This window comes from Nuphar pumila, chromosome 2 (genome assembly GCF_984573655.1).
Source record: "Nuphar pumila chromosome 2, dmNupPumi1.hap1.1, whole genome shotgun sequence".
Lineage (NCBI taxonomy): Eukaryota > Viridiplantae > Streptophyta > Magnoliopsida > Nymphaeales > Nymphaeaceae > Nuphar > Nuphar pumila.
The window spans coordinates 17678764-17705388 of NC_143250.1; the positions used below are offsets into that span (position 1 = coordinate 17678764).

At 36.1% G+C, this 26625-nt stretch overlaps 1 protein-coding gene across 1 annotated transcript in view; it reads right to left on the bottom strand.

The window, feature by feature from the left end:
* Positions 1–7648: 7648 nt before the first annotated feature.
* Positions 7649–26625, bottom strand: part of LOC149844917 (histone-binding protein MSI1) — a 33028-nt gene continuing 14051 nt past the window's right edge. Inside the window, exons 3-6 of the mRNA XM_089995368.1 lie at positions 18087–18239; positions 10312–10436; positions 9162–9257; positions 7649–8078 (exon numbers count right to left, since the gene is read on the bottom strand). Of these exons, the coding sequence (XP_089851494.1) occupies positions 7850–8078; positions 9162–9257; positions 10312–10436; positions 18087–18239 (603 nt within the window). The 3' untranslated portion in view covers positions 7649–7849. The remainder of the gene's footprint in view (positions 8079–9161; positions 9258–10311; positions 10437–18086; positions 18240–26625) is intronic.

Sequence of the window (26625 nt, forward strand, 5' to 3'; positions counted from 1 at the left end):
AAAAAATTGTTTCAACTTACTCTCTCTACCATAAACCTTATGTAATATATTGAAGTTTCTCCATTTTGAATGTTTTTTTTTAAACAATACCTACTAGCTCATCATTTATACTATGACGTACGAAAGAGGCTCGGTATGTGGATAGACAAGGAACCTACTCTATGGCCAAGAGTATAGGTTTCTAATATAATTCATGAAAAATGCAATATTAGTAAGATAAGGCTGAGATTGTTGTTATTAAATAAGAAGCCTTAGATATATTCACTAAAAAAGGAGGCTTCAATAAGAAAAAATCTTGCTGCAAAAAATGTTTATATGTTGGTATCCATAATCATGTTTCTCATTCATGAAGCATCTAAAGATAGAGATGTTAGTGAGCAGTCAATGGTTAAGAAGTGTAATGAGATATTGACTTTGGATTTCTTGATAGTTGCTAACCTGCTGGCCCGCTTAGACAAAGCAGGAGACAATCAGCTCTAGTAGCAATGATGAGATATAGAGGGAGATAGTGGATGCCCGCAATTGTATCACACTCGTTAATCAACACAAATTTATGAAGTTAGAGACTTTTTCAATATATATTTACGAAGTTTAAACACACATTTATGGGCGTACTTTTTGACCTTAAGCTAGTTTTTAGTTAAAGGAGACTCACATGCAATCAACTAGGCAAAGGTCATGACATCCATAATTATGTGATGTAAAACCGCCAAGCTTATTAATTAACACGAATTGCATAATTATGGACTTTTGCAACATATATTTACGAAGTTCGAACACATAATTACAGACGTACGTCTTGACCTTAAGAGAGTTTTTAGTTAAAGGAGGTTTGCATGATGTTTATGTGAATGTCTTAATGTTTGCATACTCTGATATTCAAATATCATCTAATTTGAAGGTTAACTTATGTGAATATCCTAAAGTTAGCACACTCTGACCTACATGAATGCCCTAAAGTTTGTGCAGTTCATTAACCTTCCAATAATTAGATGATATTCATGCACAAATGTTTTGAGATTCAGATACTAAGTGTAACATCTTTACAAAATCTAACCTTTTAAAAGTTTTCTCAAAACTCAAATTTGAGAAAACTTAAATTTTTTTTATTTGAATTAAATTTTACATGACTTTCAAAAGTAATGTGTCAACGAGTTTCTCTAGGGTCATATTCCAATAGTTTCAAATACTGGACGACCTGCCAGATCGCAAGCACGACCATATATTAGCCTCCCAATATCAAATACAATATAGAACAATTTATAGACATAACTTGATTGAGTTTGTTACTCTATAAGAATTCATACATTAAATGTGAAAGACGAATTTTATTTAAGGGTTAAGACATTTGAAGAGTTATGTAAAAGATTGAGATTTGAGATAAAATTTTAAACGTTCATAAGTGCATCTCATTCCAAAATATTTACAAGTCATTAAAGAGTAATAGACCATAACAACTGAGTTTAAAAGTTTATAAGTCTGTTAAATAACAAAGTCTAGAATCTCCTAAAGATCATAATAGGTAAGAGAGTCCCTTTGAGTGCGCAACGACATATCCTTCACTTTAATCCTTTAGAATGGTATCTGTAATGCTGTAGGGCATTAACAACATATCTATAGAAAACCCAAAACCAAACTTGAAAAATACAAATTAAGTTTGTAATGGTACAATCATAGTGCGATTGTTATAATTAATAAAACAAAGTTCAAGAAAATCTACAACATAGCATTAATTGTCAATGCATACATTCATTTTATGACATTCATGCATGCATATATGCATTCATTAGTTTCTATGACAACCATTTTGCATAAATAAGCAATCAAGCAATTCCATATATAATTGCATAAAAAGATAAATAGATCAAATCTCATTGATCATGTTCAGAAACACACACACATGCTTTTCAAACAAATCAGGATATAAGAGTCTCTTACAATCAAATCATATGCATTCTTAATTTCAAAAGACAACCAAATCAAACCTATTTGACCAATTAAACGTATATGAGTATGCTTCTCAAGCATTCAAACCATACAAGTTTCGATAAATCAAGACATATTCATGCATCCTTTCATAAAAGACTAATAAGGTCATTCATATGACAAGTCATTCAGAGTCATTTACATCGAATCACATGCAAACCACATTGATCAAATACAAAAATACAAGTCAAAACTCCTGACAAATGATGCACGCTTGCATATTGATATTTAAGGGACAGGTCCATTCTCATGGCTATCACACACACACGCGTATGAATCTTATATGCATTTCTCTTTTGACATCAATCACTCGATCAAACCATGACCAATTCTACATTTTATTTATGGCAAAAATTTAACAAACAGGACAAGTCTTATTGACCAAAATATGCAAACACACCTTTGCATAATCAGGGTCAAGTCTCGGGTCACAAGACTAGATTAACCAAATGCTACTCAGCATTGCAACAATAATATATTAAACCAGTACCGACATGATAAAATAAGCACAAAATTTTCAAGACAATGAAACTGTAATTGATGACATGATAAAATAAAGGCAAAATAAAATAATGACATGATAAAAAAAATAAGCACAAAATTTTTAAGAAAATTCTCCAGCAATGAAACAGCAATTGATGAGGAACCAATCTGGTTGAGCAATTCAAACTAGTTAACTGAAAAGAAATTAACAGGGTATCAATACGTTAATGATTCAGAATTGATCAGACATGACTGTGCTGCTTTTGCTACCAGGATTTGTTAGCACGGCTGGCATATCGGGACATCCTCAACTGGGGTCCAACTTCTAAGATGAAGGTACTTCCTCTTTGCTTCACAGATGAAAAATGTAGCATGAAATCTAATGAAATAAAGAGAACGTGACTCCTCTGGAAAGAAAAGAAAAACAGGACACTCTGGGACACTCTGGGACACTTGGGAGAGGAGCTCATCGTAACCGTTCCATTCACATTCAGACATCAAACATTGGCCCAGCCAATGAATAATTTGGATTGCATAGAGCCAGACAGGTTTCTCTATTAGCATCAAAGACGCAAAATTAGACAAACAACAACAACAACGGAAGATTAAAAAAGAAAAACACAGAAAATGAAACCCTAATAGAATATGAGAGAGAGAGAGAGAGGACGGTAAGTTCACGTATTTTGAAACCCTAAACTATTGTTGCTGTCGACGATGAAGTTCGTCTTGCTGTTGATCGCGAAGCTCTTCTCAATGTGTTTCTGGAGAGATGGCTAGGGGTTCCTTTTTTTTCAGAGAGACGAGGACCAGGAAGGTTCTGGAAAAGGTTTGGGCAAAAGAAAATGGGAGGGATGTTTCACGCAAAAAAAAAAAAAAAGGATTTTTGCTGGCGTAGCTCCGTTGATTTGTGCGCCAGCAAATACAACTTTACAATGGCGTTACTGTTGGAGTGCGCCAAAAAAAATCCGGTTTAGATTTTATTTACGAAAAATGATTGTACTTGACGATTAAAATGCTGCATTTTTTTTTGAAGAACCCTATAATTTTCGAAATCCTGTTGATGTCCAAAATGGAAACTTTTTATTGTAAGAGGACGTTTTCATCCTTAGCAATGCAAATTTTCTTTAGATATGAGAAATATTCAAATATGTGAATTTTCTCACACGCATGTGTAAATTTTCTCTCAAAATATGAGAACATGTGAATGTCCTCCCAAATATGTAATTTTCTAAAAAATATACTAATATTATACCGTATTTTATGATTTTTTTCTCTATATATGTGCTTTTTAGTAGTGTTTTTGAAGTATCGCTAAATGGCCATCATGCTTTTGAAGTATCAGTTTTTTTTTTTTTTTTAACAAACTCCTTTTACTAAAAATAGCATAAGGTCAAAACATTAGCAAATGTGAAAGCATGCAAGAAGACTTTCACAAATGTGTTTGAAAACATTCACATATTTAAGAAAAAAATTGCATATTTAGATATTTGAGAAGAAAGTTAGTATATCAAAAGAAATTCACGTGTATGAAAAATAACAAGGTCATTTTACAATTGAAAAGTTATGATTTTCGACATCAAATGGATTTTAAAAAATTATAAGGTTTTTCGAAACACACCATTTTTTGTCATACAGTACAATCATTTTTTATTTTATTTATTCTAATATCCATGAAATTGATCAAAATTTATGCACGACCATTTTTTTTTATTTTTTTTATTATAATATCCATGAAATTGATCAAAAATTATGCGACGCCATACAAAAGACCATCATATATACAATATAGTTTGTTTAATAGAAAAAACATATTGTGTAGTCAAGTCTTTTAACAAAATTAAAAAAATAACAATTTATAATGCAGTGAAACTTTCTTCTTAAAAAAATGCAGTAAAATTTCACGATTCAAAAGATTCAAATTTTTACATCAGACCGGTGTGGTTCCTATTCAAAGAACAATGCTAAGCACATCAGCGGATTCAGACTGATAAGACAAAACTTGCACCTATGCCTTTCTGCTGAAGAATTGGTACAATCAAGTGGAGAGAGAGAGAGAGAGAGAGAAAGAGAGAGAGAAAGAGACTTTTGAAAACTATGCGTGAAATAGATGCTATCATGGGGACCACCTTTTTCCATTCCATGTTGATTTAGGGCAAGCTATTGGTCCCACCTAGAAATGACGTAGTGACCACTTTTAATGAGCAGGTAGATGAAGATGAATCACAATTAACATTGTTTTCTCTTCTTTTTCATCTTAGGCAACTGCCTGACAACAAATCTGTTGTAATGAGTGGGTGACCCAGAGTTGAATCCAAATATCAAGCCCTGATCTTCGTGTCCCACCCTTGAAAAAAGGTATGTCCGTGTGTGGGAACTATTGAGAAATGAAAATTCTTGGATAATCTTATTGGTCTTTTTACACATGACAACAGATGATTGTTTGGGCTTGAACTGAGTCACACTTAATGGTAGGGATGGCAGTGGGGCGGGGCGGGGGACAAGGTCTCCACCCCCGCCCCGCCTCAAGATTTTATCCTCCACCCCGCCTTGATCCCCGTTTCATGTCCTCCATCCCCGGTTCAAACGGTGATGAGGCGGGGCGGGGATGAGGTGGGGAAAAGTGCACGTCCATCCCCGCCTCCACCCCCGAACGGGGATGGATTTTAACCTTCGTCCCCGCCTCCATCCTCGTTTCATACCCTTCATCCCCGGTCCAAATGGGGCGAGGCGGGGCCGGGCCCCGCTTTCCCCCGGTCCACTGCCATCCCTCCTTAATGGGCTCACCTCTCTAAGAGGTAAAACTTCGGGTTGAAGACACGATCACCAATCCTTACATGCCCCCAACCGTGAGTAACGAAGCAATGACAGCCTCCACATGCCAATGAGATTCAATCCTGGGCTTTCAGCTTGACACAAGACCCCACGGGTAACCAACATCTGAAAGGGTGCCATGAAATCCTGTGCATTGTTGACACTACTAATAAGGACCCCAACTTTGATCATGATTTGGTGACATAAGAACATAAATTTTTAGATCATGAAGTTTGGGTACATTGTGAGCGCACCGATGATTCGTGAAGCACTTAAAAAGCTTGCCAATTCAAAACTCAATTGGTACATACCAAACAATGTAGATGATATCTATAAAGTCAATATAATAAAAAAATGCACAAAAAAGATTATTTTTATTAAACATTTTCATCTTTATATATATAGATATATATATATAGTGAGAGAGAGAGAGAGAGAGTTTTTCTCAAAAGCAAGCTGGGGTTAGATGGACACCTACTACCAACCTAGGGGTGGGCAACGGGCCTGGTGGCCCGATGGACCAAGCCGACCCGGTCTGCCATGGGCAAGGTTTGGGACAAGGTTTTAGGCCCAGACCCGTTAGGTACCGGGCTGAAACCCAGCCCGTTATATACGTGGGCCGAGCCTAGGCTAGCCCATGGGCTACCAGGCTGACCTGATCGGCCTGAGTTATTTATTTTTTTATTAATATAAAAATTTAAAAAATAACTATTGCATTGTAACTATTACTATTTACCTAATTAGTTATGTTAATTTTATGAAAACTAGAAAGATAATTAATTGGGTGGATGGGAAGTTAGGAACTTGTTAATTACTACTATTACAAATGGATTTAGGCTAAGCTGGGCTGGACCTGGCCCACTTCACATTGGCTGGTTGGGCCAATTTGCCAGGCATCTTCAAACCCGAGCCCATTAAGAACCAGCATCTTCAAGCCCAGCAGGCTGAGTTCTAAATGGGGCTGACTGGATGCCCACCCCTACCCCTACCCCTACCAGCTCATCAAACGGTCCCAATAGGCGAGTAAAAGAGGGTTCAAGTGGGGACCAGAAGCAAGAAAAAGAATACCACATTGAACCCTTGGCATGGCGACAATGCCAAGGGTTGAAGCCAACCAAGTGTATAGGCGTGGGAACAGCCCTAACTACTTTGGCTACTTTGGACTTTGCTAGCCTAGACAGACAAGTAGTGTCACTGTCCCTGGAGACTCAATTGTCGTTGTCAATGCTTGCCTAGTGCACAGCTCTGCAGATCTGTGGGGTTAAGCTTACCCACCTGGACCATGCTCTCTCTCTCTCTCTCTCTCTCTCTCGGAGATAACATATATGCTTAGAGGATTCACGAGGTCCTAACCAATGTAACTTCTTAACCATTCTCCTTTTTTTTATGACGAAGTTCCCCACCAAAGTCTCTCTCTCTCTCTCTCTCTCTCTATATATATATATATATATATATATATATATATATATATATATATATATATATATATATATAGAGAGAGAGAGAGAGAGAGAGAGTTATTTATCAGACCGATATTTGTGATTACCTCATCCAAATTTAAATAAAACCCTAAACCCTACCCACCAAGCAAGCATGATGAGGCCGTGCAATGGAAGGAGCCGTTCAGCTCCACAAGGGATAAATATTAAGGAAAAGAATTTCCAAATAATGCCATTTCTAGGCATAAAAGACACGCTAGAATCATTTGGCAAAGATGGAGTTTAGCATGCTTTAGATCAAAGGTCTTAGACAAACATGAATAGCAGAACTGGCCTATCTGGATGACCCAAAGCATGAGGAACCGATACTGATACCAAATTACTGGTGTCCATCAAGGCGCTTGGGATTAGCAACATTTCCTGCCAAATGGGGTGACTCAAGCAGGATGAGAACTAAAAATTGGAGGGTAATTTCCAACCATTACCTCAACCAAGGAAGCCAAACAAAGATTGAATGTAAATAGACTAATGAAAATGGAAACTTGTAAGAATAACAATTCTATAAATACAAATTGGAAACAAGGACCTAATCTAATCCACCCAAATTATTTTAACCTCGAAGCAGAAAGTTTAAAACCACATCAAGAAACAAGATTTGGAACAAGCAACAGGTCGTTAAGAAGGCAGATTTTAGAGGAGGAATTTGAACTCAAGATCCCTTGGTTTTGATGACCCAACTCTTAATAAGAATTGTGTTTGGGTCCAAGAGAAGCCTTGGTACTATGGCCATGGATCTGTAACGAGACCAACTTGATCTCCATTGAGCAGCAGCAAACCAGGATAGTTCAAACTATTTGCACTGAATATCTTGTATGATATAAGATCTAACGCATGAGTACACAAAGCATAACACTGGGAAAGATAGCCACTAGAAATGAAAGGAATGCCCTTAAAAATGAGAAACATTTACGTCCACCATGTTCCATGCTCAATTTCTCAAACTGCCTACAGCGATTACAGACTTGCAACAGTAGGGTGCGCATACTGCCTGACATTGAATTAGAAATGAAAAAAGATACAATCAAATAAAATCGCTGCACTGTATCCAACCTCAAAGGACTCACAGAATGTTACGAAGTCTTTGCACTCTCATCTGCAGGCAAATCATCCTCATCATGGTATATGTTCTCAGCCATTTGCCATATTTGAAGAATGTTGTCCTCTGCAACACTAGCAATCACCCAGTCTTCACAAGGATTCCATGAGAAATCTGAGATCTTACTGGTGTGCCCTCCATGAATAAACAGCAACTCTGGTGGTCCATCCTCTGCATCCTCTGGTGTCTGTTCTTCATCAATCCTATAGTACAAAAATAATATTAAAATTACAATAAGTTGCATTCATGCAAATTTAGTAATAAACACAAACCACAAAAAATAATCATGATCAGGAGTCAGGACAGAAGCCGCAAATCTACAGTTGGGCCTTTTGTTGAAAGAGGATTGGTAGCAGGTCAAACTATTCTGGAAACTTCTGCGCACACCAGGCTGGAGTTTGAATCCAATATTGAATGTTTAACAGAATGCTCTAGACTTGCCTTCTTGAATTTCTAATTGTGAAAGCCAATTAGAAACCATGGCATTCTATAAATACATTGTTCAGTAAAAAGAAAGGCCCTCAGAAACATTAGTTTAATGATGTTTTTTTGGTAATATAAATGAAATTTAACAAAATATGGAACTATATCATGGAAAAAAAACTTATGTATAACAGCAAATAATGACAGAAGAATGGGTCTGGCCCTTTCTGTTAACTTCCTTGCAATTTTAACTACACGATGAAAACATAGGAATACTGCTCACACCAAAGTCCAAACCCATAGAAATGCTTTAGAGCGTGTTTGACACATGGGACACACCCGAGCGGGGACTGACTGGTCCCTGCCCAGGATGTCTCACATGTTTGATACACGCTGGCAAGGTGCTTCCAGACAGGACAAACGCACCCCCCTCATTTATTTTCAAGAGGGTATGTTGGAACCCGTGAGTTGCACCTCCAGGGGTGCGGTGCGACTCATGGGTCCTGAACAAATGCTGCCCCTAGTGTTCAGGTGTCGTTTGTTTAGTGATTCAAACACACCCTTGATGATTTCATTTCCCAAAGGACCAAAAACACTTCCATTCTCCATTTTATCTTATGGATTATGACGTATGTGCACATTTCTTTTCCTGTATTTAAGTTGCATGAAAAACCTTTTTGGCACTCATTTTTGAAAGCTCAAGAATACAATCACTTTTCTATATGTATTTTAAATCAGAGAATCAAGAGTACAATCTCAAAAAAAATGAATCAAGTAAAAAGACAAAAATGAATCTTCAGTCCATTTTGATATTCACATGTACAAGAAATAAAGCAATATGAATGGGATATTTTAGAGACAACCTGCTGAGGTCCCAGACCATAAGTCTCCTACCAGCACAGCATGATGCAAGTATAGTCTCATTTTTTGGACTCCATCCAATCTGGAAAACTTCATCCCTGCTTGAGCAGTAGGAAATTTCATGAAGATAAGAACTCTAATTGTAAATTTGTCATTAAATAAATCAAACAACCCTCTCAAAATGACAGCTTTAATGTGACCAATTGCATTCAAACAAGAAAAACTGAGCCATTTCATGAACACAAAAATGAACCATGGAGTAAACATACAAAATGAACATAGATCACCAAGAGGTTGAATTACAAGAAATACAAACACTCAACCTTTCACCCAACAACCAACACACAAAAACCAAGTTAGTTCGTTAGTATCTCAGCTAGGAATATTAATTATGGTTTGATGTTTGATTAGCCAATTCACTCACTTTAGATTATACCATAAGTAACCAAAAGTATTAATCATGCAAGAATGACAGTGCCAAAGTATTCAGTTGTGCAAGAATAGGAATAACAGTGATAAAAGAAGCCACCTCAGTGGTTTCAGGGCAACCAGGTGCTAGAATGGTGCTGAACAAAACCAGGGATACTAATTGGTCAAAATTGAGTACAAAACCAACTGAAACACTTGTGTTACAGGCACATCCAAAATGGCATGCTACCCCTAGTATCCGCTGCAGCAAGGCCAAATATTGGTCTTTGGGAGGAATTATTCAGTGGCATCAGGCCAAGCTGGCTCCAGAATGGTACTGAAAAAAGAGGATGTTGATTGGTCAAAACTGAGCCTAAAACAAAGAAACTTATATTGGAAGCACATTCAAAATGACATGCTCCAACTAGCTTAAGCCACAGCAGGGATATTGGTTTTGGAAGGCAACCTTCAAGGATGGCATAGACACTGTATTTTTTGGATCACCATGATGACAGTGGTAAAATGAATTGGTCAATTTTCACAGCCAGTTATCACCCAATACCCAACACATGGAGAGAGAATATATCCATTACCATTAACCCAATGAGAAAATGATTGAAATGAAGAAAAAGAATGCAAATAAACATATTATAAATTGAATACAAGACAGTCTCTCCTCTCTTTTTTTAACTTTTTAGACCCAAAGGCAAGTCAAGGTACTTGAAGATACTTCATTTTACTTACTTGTGACAAGCAAAAGTATGCAACGCACTACTGATCTTCCGAAGGTCAAAAAGCTTGACAGTTCTATCAGTTGATCCTGTCGCTACCACCCACTCGTTGAATGGATTAAAGGAAAGGCAGTTAACCTAACAAATGCAAAATATTAAAATATGTCAAGACTCAAGAGATTTCAGGATGAAACAAGCTTACATATTTTAATTTGTGATAGTTTATCAGGTTATATGATGCAGGAACTTTTATCAGCATGCACAAAGCACAAAAACATTGCAAACTCACAATTTCATAGACGAAAGAAAAAAAGCAGATTCTCCCAAAAAGAGAGAAAAAGGAAACGGAAGATGAAGTGGAACTGAGGCGCATTAATGGTACATATAGTATCATTTACAGTTTTCCAAGCAAATTTCATCAATATTGTATGATATAATATATTGTAGTATTGAAAGGGGAACAGATACGATTTGAGACCCATATCATATTCAGTATGATTATTGTATCGATACAATACGACCAGTACCATACATGGGTGTATCATACCATATTGTACGATGTACATTGTGCCATACGAGTCAAGTACTTTTTTTTACTTCTCCAGCGCCAAAAAAGTCACCACCAGTTACTTATGAGGGCCATTTTTTAGCCCCCCGAGGGTCATTTTCACCTAGTTTTTGCATGCTCTCTCTCCCCAAACCGCTTTTCTAAGCCCACCCACCCTATTTTGAGATCAAATTGATCCTAAAAATTGTGAACAAGAACCCTCAAAGAACCTCTCTTAAAATTCACACATTGAAACCACCCTTTATACCTCTTTATATAGAGGTCACACACTATGTTTTCAAAACAAAGAGGGAAACCATAGGTTAGGTTTCCTTGGTAACATAGGAGAAGAACTCTATTTGGGGTTTTCTTAGTAATATAGGATCACATGTCTTATATGGCAAGACAAAACCACATCACCCCAATATGCAACTATTGCTATATCATTTTTTCGGGTAATATCTCTCGATTGAGGCATCATTTAGTCGGGACACATCTAAATATTGTTGCCTGCATGTCAAGGGATTTGTTGGATGTCATAAAATGACAATGTTAGCAATTACTCACTGGTCTGTGAGAAAAAAGATAAGAAAAAGAGATGAGAGGCAGAAATGGAGTATGTGCAGCCCTAAGAAGACGAAGATGAGCTCCATACTTCTGATCCTCTAGCTTCTAACATAGCGTCAGAAGTAGAAAAGTTTTGCAATGAAGGAAAAACTGTGGCTGGTGCTAGTACTAGTGTTGTGGATACAAAAAGAATATGAGGAGAAAGAGTAGTAGAGCTAGAGGCTTTATTAGGAGTTTTTTCCTTCATAAGACTGCCTCTGTGGTGCAACCCTATATTCGTACTGCTATAACTCCTCAACATTTAGTTGAGCGGGAGAATGTCGCGGTTGGAAGATGGTTATATGATGTTTGTATTAATTTCAATGTGGCAAATTCTTTTCATTTTCAAGCTATGTAGTTAAAAGCGTTAGGCAGTGCCTAGTCGGTAGACCCCTAAAGAGACTAGTCAAGGACTAGATAGGACTAGTCAATACCCAATTAAAATATAAAAAAGTACACAATATACATAAAAATATAGTTACTTCTTTTACTAATAAGCTGTCACACAGACTCTTCTAACAGGACACCGCACCCGTGTCGCACCCACACCCGCACCCAGGCGGCTGTGACACTTGGACACGGATTCCTTTGTGTTAGGTGAAGTCAACCACACTGAAGTCCATTTCTATCCAAAAATAGATTCAGTTAACCCTAATCAAGTCCATTTTTATCTATATTGTATATATAAATACATAAATGCACACAAATACACGTAGTGTTAACTTAAAGCTGTTAAAATTTATATATATATATATATATACACACTCCCTGCACCCAAGTTTTTTTAAAGTGCCGCATCCGCACTCGTATCCTCACCTATGTGACATAGCTAATAAGATGTTTTCATTACACAAGTACAAAATTACACATGTTTTCACAAAATATATATATATATATATTCAATATAATCAACAAAATATGCTTTCAACCTTTCACAGAAGCACAATAACACATACATATATAAATAACATATTACATAATTCATAATACTAAACATGCTTTCAGGATTTTATAGAAAAATTCATCAAAAACAAACTAACACACACATATATAAAAAACATAATCAATTAAAATTAACCGTGCATGCTTTCAATGTTTCACATAAAAAATCTCAAAAGCAAAGTAACACACACATATAATAACTAAGCATGTTTTCAAGATTTCACATAACAAACCACACAAACACATGCACATATATATATATATATATATATATATAATTATATACACAAAAAAATAACAAAATATATATAAGAATAATAAATAACTATATTGCCCTCATGCCTAGGTTAAGGCAGCTTAGTCATCGACTAGGCACCTTAGTCGGTTCCTACTTGGCAAAATTAGTAGCTTTTAAGGTACCCACGTAGGAATAGGAAAGCCTAGGCATTTTACTTACGTCTAGACCAACTAGGCAGACTAGTCGGTGCCTAGTCATGGCTTTTGACTACATAGTTTTCAAGTCATGGCAAATGTCATAACCAGTATCGAACTTGGATAAAAAATGCCTTAACATCATGCTTTGAGAAGAAAATTTTAAATAAAAATGTGAATGAAGTGAAGACATATTGTGATAAGATGAGGCAAGAAAACTGAATATAACATCATGGCAGATGGGTGGATAGACAGAAAGTCAAGGACCTTGATAAATTTCCTTGTTTATTGCCCCAAATAAACTATGTTTTTAAAGTCAATTGATTTCTCTGATACACCCAAGACAACATATGTATTGCTCAGGGTATTTGATCAGATTGTGGAAGAGATTCAACCTCAAAATATTATTCAATACAAAACGAAAAAATAGATTGGAACACAAAAGGGTCAATGACCTCATCTACGTTAGCTACAACTTACGGCAGAGGCAAAGATATATAAATTTATAAAGTTTATTTGTCGTTTTCATGTGTTTATTTAAAGTTTTCTTTATATCATACAAAACTCAATTAATTATAAATTTTTTATGTTATCTTTTTAGGCAAATAGAAAAGTTATCAACTTATCATAGAGGCACAAAGACCAATTTGATCACATTAGTTTGAAATTTTTTGATGTATTGGATGCATGGGTTCAAGAAGAAGCAAACATTCTTAAGGAAGAAGTCAGGATGTAGATGATAAAGAGCCCACATACATTGAAAATGATGTGAATGTCAAAGGAGGAGGAGAAGAAGATGGTGGTGATGATGATTGATGGTATATTTTTAAAAAACTTGGTTATTGTTTAACGTGTTATTTTTAAAAAGCTTGGTTATGATGTCTTATGCAACTCATAGATACATAAATGCTTCATATGTGATTTTATGGTTGTATTTTGTAATTCATCATTGTTTCATGTGTTTTTTAAATATTTTTGCTAATTTTTTCTGATATTCCATGATTTTTTTTAAAATTTATGATTTTTTACGATATAATATGTATCTTATTTTGGAACTGACCAATACAGGTAATGATATGATACTTACAACCTTGCACACACACACACACACACACATATATATATATGAGTAGCTCCTAAACAGTCTTATCTCCTAAATCGCCCTTAATATATTCAAAGGACAAAGTTTCAAGTGTTTGCCTAATTTGAACTTATAGATGTATTCTCTATAGCTTAACTAGCCATTTTTCGTGTTTAGATGGGTATTTAAAGCGATGAAAAATCAACAGCTCATATTGCACCAAAACTTCGTTAAATAGAAATCAAACTATGCAACACAGACTCTTCTAACAAGGCACCACACACGCACTCATGCGGGTGTGACACTTTGACACTTCTTTTGTGTCGGGTGAAGTCAACCACACTGAGGTTCATTTTTATCCAAAGGTAGTTTCAGTTAACCGTAACCAAAGTCTAGTTTTATCTAATATTATATATATAAATACATAAATGAACACACATACACGTAATGTTAACTTAAAACTGTTAAAAATTATATATATATATACCCTTCCAGCACAACACCCTTGCACCCAAGTTTTTTTTAAGTACCGCATCCGCACTCGCACCTATGTGACATAGAAATCAATGTTCCTCATCGAATCAATTCAATCCGAAGCATGGTTTTTTGAGAATAAGTAATGATGATCGCATCTACATGTTAGGATTAAGCAACAAACACGTGGACGGTTTAGGAGCCACTCATCACTATATATATATATATATATGAAAATGGGAATCTACCTGATTCCATCCATGCTCGACACATACCAAATGGGGTTTTTTAAAAAAGTTTGGTGTTTTTTCGAAACTCTAACCTTACAAATGTGTTTTACGTGCTTGTTTTCATAGGAATCAGTTCTTGGATCATTTGATTCCGATGTGTGGATAGGTTTTTATAAGGTTACAAAATCAGTTCTTGGAACACATCCATAAGGTCAGTTTTTTGAAAAAAAGCCCATCGGGTATGGGTCAGGTATATTACCACTGCTTTATATATATATATATATATATATATATATATATATATATAGGTAAATATTGGCTACTAATGAGCTAAAAATCATAGGTGCAAGTTGTATCGACTCAATCTAACCACATGGATGTGTTCAGCATGGTTTGTTTGCTAAGGATCAAGCCTTGGATCGTGCTTTTCTGATGTAAAAGTGTGATCTTTTGAGTTATAAAATTTTGGCACATTATGGGCCATTGACTTTTGGACCCTTTTAAAAACCTAATTACTTATTGTAATTTTTAAGAAAAAAAATGATTTCTACTCATCAGTTCCTTACCTTCTTTAGTAGCCAATATTTACCATATATATATATATATATATATATATATATATATAACCCAGTACCTTGCAATGAGTTGTAGATGTAAAGTGAGAGGATCCATGTTCTCAACAAACAGAAAAATAACACTAATTGTTATAATCATTGATGAGTTCCTGATTGTTGTACCACACTCTCATTTATATAATATAGAATTATAGATATAGTAGATAAAGAACAGATCAAGTCCATAATCAATAATTTAATCATCATTTTTAATATTCATGAAAATATAGTACTTTTACGTTATTTTTTTAAATATTGTTGATATCTTTGTCACCATGTGCACAAGCTTTAGCTCTAGATAGGAATGTATACAGAAATAGGACCTGAAAAGCCATCCATACATGATTGGTGCAAAGCTGTGATAATGATGATGGTGGAGGTGGTGATGAGAAAAGCCACCTGAAGTGCTTAGGCAAAGTGAAAAGCCTGATTTGGAAGCAGGAAGCAGTTTGTTTCCATAACAAGTCAAAAGTCACAAGAAACCAAGATTACTGAATATAGAGGCCGCAATTCCATATACAACAAAAGTGAATACCATTCGGGTTCCTGGATAACAGAATCTAAATACTTGAAACAATTCTTGCAAAAAAAATAGATTTTAGGCTTTTGTCCAAAAAAAAGTACTATCCCTATATTATAATGCTTATTGATGTGTCAACAGAAATCCTACATGTGTCAACCCATGTTACATATATCATCAATAATTTATGATGATCTTTTCAAAGATAAATATAATACTGAAAATTGTGATATTTTCAAAATATCACATTTTTTATCATCATAGTGATGTGATAAAAATAACTTTTGTAATATTTTTGCCATTTATATGTATGTGATATTTTCTTGAGAAAAACAAGATATTTCAAACATCATGAGAGTTTCCCTTGCAAAGATTTTCGCAAGAACAAGATTTGTGAAATTAGTGTGATCTCTTGTATATTTTTTCCGTGTTATCTTTTATACTATGCTCAAATTCATGAATGTCACTCTTGACTCAAACATTGCAAATATAATTATCAGTTTTTGAATGGCCCATATGTATATTTTCATGGTTTATTTAAATAAAGTAAATCAGGAATAACTTAATGTAGATTATAGACAATGACATCCCTTGTTTTGGGCATCACTTTCCATTGCTTCGCCCTCATCTCACATCCAAACCGCAGTGTGCTTCTTAAACATTTCCACACATTGATTTTCAGTATTTTGCTTACCGGCTCATTCTAAATTCAAACATGTTGCTTCCAACATCTAATTTCCGCACTGCTCCCTGCTCTAGAAGCTATGGATAAAACACCAAGTTTTTACATGCCCCACATAGGCCTAACTCCAAAGCACAACCAGAATAAGTTCGAGGCTATTGGTTTTCCACATTTGCCTTGTCTGACAGAACTTTCTCCTTTGAAAGTAAATATCTTTTTTCACTTTAGAAGGTTAGTTTGAGATGTATGTCTAAGCTTGCATTGGCTAGAGTAAGTTCAGTCCGAAATGTGGCTTAGCTCTATAAGACCTATTTCAATTGAAGCATGACTTAAGCACACTAATCTCAAACTAGTCTAAGTCACATGAGTTCAAGTTTAAAATACCAAGTAACAATTTACAACTAAAAAAGTTTCATGTGAAAATGTTCAAATAACTACGAAAATGTATTACTTTATCTGAGAAACCAAAGTGTAAACTTGAATTGTTAAAAAGGATTATAAATCATGGGAAAGGCATACAAAACATGCCACAGACACAGATGCTAGTCATGTGATTTCATATAACATTGCAGAGAAATTAACAAAATACCCCTAATTATTGTGTCCAATGTTTGGAATTACCTTCTTACTATGCCACAGACACAAATGTGGGCACAAAACAGAAATTGACACTTGGTAATAACATGAGAGTTTTGTGAAACTGGGACACAGGGACTCAGCATGCATCTTCCTCCCTCCCTCTCACACAGAGGTATGAAACATGACATGAGCACACTTGATGCAACATGGGAGTTTTGCAAAACTAGGAGGCAGGGACTCGGTCGTACATTATATGTGTGAGCATTCAAAGTTCTTAAGCAAAAATGATAGAGCATGAGTAATATCATACGTGCAAACTCTTGAACAACAATTTTAAATGATTATGATAATGTGCATTTTATAACAATTTCGAATTGAAAACTGAATTGTAGTGTAATTAATGATAAATATAAAAACATGCAAATAAATATAAAATGAATGATCTGAAGTGTTGTACTGTGTCTAGAGTTGTGCAGAAGATGACACACGAGACACACACGGTAACTAAAGCTTTCTTGTGACATAGCTTGATTAGTATGAAATGCTTGAAATTCATAAATTATGTTCACCATGTCAATTACATCAATCCTTTATGTTGATATGAAAACCATGAAAATAGATGTCACAAGGAACTTTAAGTCCCCCTCTGATTTTTAACTAAAATTCATCAAATTAAAGAAAAAAAGAAGCCCCTAATTTGATTAAATATTAGATAAGCATTGAAAAGAAACACCATGATTTCCTTTAAGATACTAGTGAAACCAAGCTTTTAATCACAAAAGACATGAAAAACCCCTAGTTAGCTGCTTCAGGTAATCTTAATGAAATCCATTTTCAATGTCATTACTATCAAAATTCAAATAAGTGCAATGATAATTTGAGTAAGTGCCCATAGATCAAAATGGACTCATCTTACAATTCACCCTGATATATAATTTAAAGCAAATTATGCTAGAAAGTGGAAAGCAAGAAACCATGAACAAAATGAAAGGTCATATATATGACAATGATATCAAACACGATAAAGATATTGACCATCTCAAAAATAGAATTGCTAATGAATATTATTCATAATACTTACCTCACCTTGATGAGCAATGACAGATTGGATGGGCTTGTTGACTGATGATGACCGCATGTCCCAAATAAGTAGCTGGCGATCATCACCTACTGAACCAAACAGGTACTCGTGTCTCAAATGCCAAGCAACATCTTCAACAACACCCTCATGGACCTATTAGTCAAGATCAACATTTCAAATTAGTGATCAATATTCATACACTAGAAGCAATTTAAAGAACTTATTAACCGTCATTCATCAGGACTTCATAAATGATCTTATCAAGCAAAGTAACCTGTGCCTCTTGCATGCTGACAATGGTTTAGGAGCTATGTCACAAGGGTACGGGTACGGGTACGGGTACAGAGGGTACGACATGAAATTTTCAAAAAATATGGGTACGGGCACATGGCTATATATATATATATATATATATATAAAGAAAATGGGACTCTACCATACTCCATCCATGACAAACCTGTCCCAGATGGTTTTTTTTTTTTAAATTTAGGTGTTTTTTTTAAATTCTAACCTTACATGTGTTCTACGTGCTTGTTTTCATAGGAATAGGGTGTTGGATCATTTGATTCCCATGGGTGGATAGGTTTTTATAAGGTTCCAAAATCAACGGTCTAGAATTTTTTTAAAATTTTGAGGCTCCAAAAACTGTTTCTTTTTCATCCAAAATGCATGATTCAAGAGTCGATTTCTAGTGAATCGATCATGCAGAACACATCTGTAAGGTCGGATTTTTGAAAAAAAAACCATCGAGTACGGGTCAGGTATATTATCATTTTGGGTTTGGGTCTGGATTATATATGGATTCATATATAAGACATCTTATAAAAGGGGAAAGGGCCCTTCCCCCCCCCCCCCTCTCTCTCTCTCACTAGCAGATTGGAAGAAGGAAGTTGAAGAGGGTATGCTCTCTTCTCTTCCTCTTTCGGCTTCTTCTTGCTTCTCCTCTTCCTATTCATCTTTCGTCTTCTTCTTCCTTCTCCTCCTCTTCCCCTTTCTTCTTTCCTCTCCTCCTCTTTCTCTTCCTCTTTTGTTTTTTTCTTCCTTCTCATCTTCCTCTTTCATCTTCTTTGTCCTTCTCCTTATCTTCCTATTCCGTCTTCTTCTTCCTTCTCTTTCTTCTTTTTCTTCTTGATCTTCATTCTCCTTTCTTTTTTTCTTCTTTTTCTTGTTATTCTTCTTCTCTTCCTCTTCTTCTTCTTCCTTCTCCTTTTTCTTCTTCCTCCCTGCCTTTCACCAACATAAAAAAAAACTTGGTTTGGGTCAGGGTTGGACCTGACCCAATTCAGACCAGCATGTACCCATGCTGCATTCAGTACTGGTACCCATGTCGGGCCATGTTGACACGGGTACCGCTGCTCAATAGTCGTGTCTATGTGACATAGTTTAGGAGTAAACCTCTCAAGACTACAAGCTATAAATCACTCCTCCCTCACTTCTCATGCAGGTATTCTCCCTTCTCATGCAGGCATTCATTATTTCAGAATAGCTACATAATGAGAAATCCTAGATGCACAAGATTTGTCACCAAAATGCAGCCACTTGAAGAAATCATTTTGTCATCACTTGTATGGCCACAGGATATGGAGATATAAATGGAAACGATGAATGAGTAAAGATGGACATTCACCTGATAGCTTGACTTTCCTCATTTCCAATAAGTGTTTACACAAGAACTTTTTTTTTTGTCTGAGAATGAGACTAGCCAAGAACACAAGCTTATGCATTATAAAGTATTTTTGTTTTATCCTCAAATGAAGAAACAACCTAATATTTACTTGTCAAAAGAGATGACTTGTCAGTTTTGGCAGAGTTTCAGATCTGAATATAGTAAAAGAGAGATATGAATGAATCCTATGGGATGTTACTCTATTTCTGCATGCATGAGAGGACGTCCCTAGGTATGTTTATATAGAAAACAATACAGACATTGTATTACATCAGGACTGTTTCACAAGACTTTGAGTTGGACTAAAAGTCTAAAACTGGTCCAACAATATGACTAAAATACCCTCATCTGGGTTCCTATTATGACTAGAATTCCTATTATGACCAGATTTCTTATTATAACAAGAATACCCTCATGTCTTCTATCCTTAAAACCCCCCCTCAAACTGTGCAAGGGTTATGACCATGGACAGTTTGTTTTTAAGCATCCAATGACGAAGAAAGGGTAACAGTTTGGTAAACAGATCAGCCACTTGATGTTCTACAGAAATAAAACGTGGTTGCACTTCTTTATCTTCTACTCGTTCGCAAACAAAATGTTGATCCAACTCAACATGCTTCATCTTTCCATGTTGAACAGGATTAGTCACAACTGCCACTACACTTAGATTATCACAATATATGAGGGATTTATCTATTTGTTGTCTCAGAGCAGACAGTAGATGACGAAGCCATAAAATTTCAGTTGTGACAACACTCATTGCTCTGTGTTCAGCTTCCGTGTTTGATCTAACCACCGTTCTTTGTCTCTTGCTTGACCATGTGACCAAATGCCTTCCCAAAAATACTCCATAACCTGTAACTGACCTCATGGAGGGATCACTTGCCCAATCCACGTTTGAATAGGCAACTACCACAAGGTTCATTGAATATGTATGATTCACCAGTTTGGAGTACATAACACCATCAGTGATTGTGCCTTTGATATATCTAAGGATTCTTTTCACAACATCCATGTGGCTTTGCCTAGGAGCATGCATAAATTATGATACCTGGTTAACGGCATAAGCCAAATTTGGTCTTGTAAAGGTTAGGTATTGAAGTGCCTCTACTATGCTTCTGAATTTCTCTGGAGAGTCCATCATGCCACCATTTTCAATATCTTCATGTAGTTTCGTATTTAATGCCATTGGCATGCTTACATTCTACCATACCACTACGTTGTAAGAGATCCTGGGCATATTTACTCTATGAAAGAGCCAAAGAAATTGTCCACTTGTACACCAAGAAAATACATGAGAACCCCAAGATCCTTCATGTGAAACTTATGATGTAGGAAGGTCTTAAGATCTTGGATACGTGATTAACTACTCCCTGTTATAATAATATCGTCAGAATAAACAAGAATCAATGTCATATCAGAACTATCAATGTGAGTGAATAAGGAGTAATCACATTGACTATGTGTGAAGCCAATCAATAGAACTGATGTACTGAATGTTTCAAACCATGCCCCTGGATGCTCGCTTGAGCCCATAGATGGCCTTTTCTAATCTCAAGGTTGTCTTCGCAACATCACCTTCGGGATAACCGAGAGGATGCTCAATATATACCTCTTCATATAATCTTCAGTAAAGGAACACATTCTTCACATCAAGTTGATACAGCTGCCAACCAAAAAAAATGGCAAGAGAAAGAATAACACGGATTGTTTTCATTCTGACAACATGGTTGAAAGTCTCATCAAAGTCAAGACCATGTTCTTAATTATATCCTTTGGCAATTAATCTTGCCTTATACCTCTCAATACTGTTGTTAACTTTATACTTAATTTTATAGACCCATCTGCATCCAGCAATGTTTTTATCTATGACTATGTTCATGACTTCCCAAGTGTCACACAAATGCAAAGCATGTTAAAATATATGTAATTCATATATATATATATATATATATAAAATACCCGATAGGGGTATTTCTGTCATTTCACAAGTACCCGATAGGGGTACTTGTTTTTCTTAGTTTATTTTTCTCTTTATTTTTTTGTAAAATGTATTTTTTGTTTTTTGCTCACTCAAAAGGGGCCCCACCATGTAGTCGATGGGGCCTCCAACGGTCACATTAGTGACCGTTGGGGGCTCCCAACGACTACATGGGGAGCCCCCTAGGTGGCTCTCCTTTTAAGGCCTCTTGGCCCTCTCCCTCTCCTTCTTTTGTGTATAAATAGGGGTGCTCCCCTCTTGTATTTCTTACTCTTGAGAGCTCTCTCTCTTTCAATAAGAGGCATTTATATTTTTATGTTGTGTTGTCTCTTGTGGGTTGGGTATTAGCCCCTCTTTGTTTGTTCATTAGTAAATGTTGTAAGTGCTTAGTGCACTCTTTGCTTTTCCGCATATTTCATTACATGGTATCAGAGCCTTGTGTATGCTCTTCTTTTTAATATAGCTAGTGGTGTAGCTATATTTGTTTTCTTTGTTTCTCTCTCCTTGATATTCTCTTGTAAGTGGTTGTTATGGAAGGAGAACAAAAGATTGATCTCTCCTTCAAGCTCAATGGTTCCAACTACATGATGTGGGCCGCCGCCATGGAAAACAACCTCAAAGGGAAAAAGCTTTGGGGATACGTTATGGGCACCATTCCGGAACCACAACTCCAACTAACTAAGATGGAAGGCGATCAAGAAAAAGCTCTTGAAGGAGATGCCCGCATAAAGGCCATTGAAGATCACCAATCTAAAATAGAAGATTGGGAGAGTAAGCATGCCAAGATTCTTGCTTGGTTCATGAATAATGTGGAGCTCAAGATTTGCGCCAACATTGCCAAATTTAGGATGGCAAATGAAGCATGGTTCTTCATGAAAGGTATGTTTACACAAAAAGACCTTGCTCGTCAATTCTTTCTTCAAGAAAAAATCCGGACTATCAAGCAAGGAGAAATGAGTGTTAGGGATTACTTTAGCACTCTTGGCCCTCTATGGAATGAGCTATCCTTACTAGAACCAAAATGGGTTTCTAGTATAGATGTGGAATTAAGGAGAGAACAAATGGAAAAAGAACACTTTTTCCAATTTTTACATGGGCTTAGGCCCGAATATGAACAAGTGAGATCCTCCCTCCTACATAGATCAAAGCCTCTTCCCTTGGAAGATGCCATAGCCGAAATATGCCAAGAAGAAACCCGTCTTGGCATGATTAAAGGAGGAAATGATGTCTTGCCGTATCCAAACCCGGCAACCATATGAAAACCTACAAACCTCCACATTTTGAAAGACAAAATAACTATAATGGCAACTACAGAAAAGCCATTTGCCATCATTGTCAAGAACCGGGTCATATAAGACCTAATTGCCCTAAGTTGAATGAAGCACCAAAAAATAAAGTTGCTTCCGTTGAAGAAGCTACTCAAAAGAAAGAGGAAGCAATCAAAGGAACGGACTCTTTTTCTCTTGCTCAACTATCGGAGGCACTACAAACTCTACTCAAGATTCCATCAACTTCGGGTGCCGCCGTAGCTTCCTCCTCTCCTCCAGGTATGTCGTCTTGGATCCTTGACTCTGGAGCTTCCTTTCATATGACCCCCCTTGAAAATGAGCTTTCCGATTTATGTAATAACTTTTAAAACTCCTATGTTTCAACTGCCGATGGTACATCTTTACAAGTTAAAAGTCTTGGAACCTTAAACTTTTCAAAGGACTTCTTTGTGCCAAACGTGAGAGTTGTACCTCAACTTAATTTAAATCTCCTCTCTGTTGCTCAAATATGCGATCATGGATGTAAAATCTCCTTCTCAACTAAGGATTGCTCTATACAGGATCTCCGGTCCGGGAAGCTGATTGGGCAAGGCCATAAAAGGGGAGATCTCTATTACATGAGCAACTTGAAACTCCCCATTAACTCTTTTTGTAACCATGTCCAAGATAAAAATATTGATATTTGGCATCAAAGACTTGAACATCCTAGTTTCTCAAAAATGTACTCATTTCCATTCGGAAAGAAATTTTGTAATGAGAAACATTTTGTGTGCAAGAATTGTATTTTTGGCAAAATGAAATCTACTCCTTTTCCAAACCGGACTTTTGTATCCAAAAGACCTTTTGAGTTAGTCCATTCGGACGTTTGGGGTCCTTCCCCTGTCATGTCTAAAGGAGGGTACTCCTATTATGTCACTTTCATCGATGACTATACTAGGTATGTATGGATCTACTTCCTCAATTTAAAATCCGAAGTCTTTGAGCTTTTTAAAAAAATTCATATGATAGTTAAAAATCAATTTTTAAGTAATATTTTTACTCTTAGATCCGATTCGGGTGGAGAATATTTATCAAATGAATTTCAAAACTATTTAGAAGTAAATGGGATTTGTCATCAAAGATCGTGTCCTAGGACTCCTCAACAAAACGGCTTGGCCGAAAGAAAGCATAGACATATCATGGAAACCACTAGGACACTCCTTATTTCCAAAGAAATTCCAAAGAATTTTTGGGCCGAAGCGGCCTTAACCTCAACTTATTTAATAAATAGAATGATATCTTCATCCTTACAAAATACATCTCCATACGAAAAACTATTTGAAAGAACACCTGACTTCAATAGATTAAGAGTTTTTGGATGTAAATGTTTTGTCCTTACTCATAAACGGGACAAATTATCTCCTAAAGCTATTGAATGCGTTTTCTTGGGTTATGGAGAAAATCAAAAGGGTTTTAGATGTTTTGACTTGAAAAATAACAAACTCTATGTATCCAAAGATGTAACATTTTTGGAAAATGAAAATGGTTTTGTGAAAACTAAAGATATTGACGAAAGTGAATATACTTTTTTATTTGATCTTCTATCTCAAGAAGATGAGACTCCTCAAGAAGAGGAAATCTCTAATGAGTCTTTGAATGACCTAGAGGAAATCCCTCTTGATAATGTTGTAGATGAGAATAATAGACCAATCCAAACATATGTTAGGCGTGGTCAACAAACTCAGATAAGTGCCTTAGAAAAATACCCTCAAGGATCCGACATTGAAGAAACATCTTTAAGGAGATCCAGTCGGATCTCCAATCCTCCAAATAGGTTTGTTTCCTATGAGTCCCTAACTCCTAGATATAGAGCATGTCTAATTGCATTACATTCATTTCATGAACCTTCACACTATAATGAGGCCAAAAATATTCCCCAATGGGTTGAAGCCATGAACTTAGAGCTTAGTGCCCTTGAAAAAGCAAAAACTTGGGAAATAACTTCGTTACCCACTGGAAAGAAATCAATAGGATGTAGATGGGTCTTCAAAATTAAAACCAAGAGTGATGGTTCATTAGAACGTTATAAAGCACGATTAGTAGCTAAAGGATATGCTCAGGAATATGGTATAGATTATGAAGAAACATTCGCACCTGTTGCTAGAATGACTAGTGTTAGGACTCTTATTGCTATTGCGTCTGTAAAGAAATGGCCTATCTATCAACTTGATGTTAAGAATGCATTTCTAAATGGCGAATTAAATGAAGAAGTTTACATGGATCCCCCACCAGGAGTATGTATTGGTAAAAATAAAATTCTTAAACTTAAAAAGGCATTATATGGTTTAAAACAAGCTCCAAAGGCTTGGCATGATAGATTTAGTAATGTAATGACAAGTTTAAATTTTCGTTCATGTTATACTGACACTGCTTTGTTTGTGAAAAGTGCAGGGTCTTCTGTAGTTATTTTACTACTTTATGTTGATGATATGATCATCACAGGAAGTGATGAGCAAGCATTAATGATATTAAAAAGGTTTTGAAAGAAAATTTTGATATGTCTGACCTTGGTTTCTTAAGATATTTTTTAGGAATTGAAGTGGCGTACTCTCCTCGAGGGTACATTCTCTCTCAGATGAAACTTGCTGCTGACATCTGTTCCAAATCGGGTATCTCCGATGACAAGAAGACAGAAACCCCAGAAGTCATCAATGCAAAATTAAGGTTGGAAGATGGAACACCTCTCGAGGATCCTACTCCCTACCGGCAACTTGTTGGGTCTCTAACCTACCTATCCATCACACGGCCAGACATTGCTCATGCCGTCCACTCTGTCAGTCAGTTTCAACATGCACCTACAACCGTGCACATGAGTGCAGTCTTAAGGATTGTCAGATATATCAAAAATACCATAACTAAGGGAGTTTTTCTTTCTTCTGCCTCGTCACTTGATTTAATTGCTTATACTGATGCAGATTGGGGAGGAAATCCCAATGACCGTGTCTCAACTACCGGTTTTTGTGTTTTCTTAGGTGACTCTATGATTTCGTGGAGATGCAAGAAGCAACACAAAGTATCATTGTCCTCGACGGAAGCAGAATATCGTGCTATGGCCACTACAACCATGGAACTTGTGTGGCTAAGAAGCCTCCTCAGTGATATGGGCATTGTCATCTCTACTCCTTCGAAGATGTGTTGTGACAACAAAAGCGCAATCTATATTGCAAGCAATCACACCTTCCATGAACGTACTAAACATATTGAGATGGACTGCCATTACGTTCGGGATGAATTCCTAAGAGGAACTATAGCACTACCTTACGTCACATCAGAGTTCCAGTTGGCGGACTTCTTCACTAAGGCTCTTGCGGCTCCTCGGTTTTTGTTTCTCCTTAACAAGCTTTCGGTTATATCCCCGTAAAGCTTGAGGGAGGGTGTTAAAATATATGTAATTCATATATATATATATATATATATATTTATATATATATAATACCCGATAGGGGTATTTCTGTCATTTCACAAGTACCCGATAGGGGTACTTGTTTTTCTTAGTTTATTTTTCTCTTTATTTTTTTGTAAAATGTATTTTTTGTTTTTTGTTTTTTGCTCACTCAAAAGGGGCCCCACCATGTAGTCGATGGG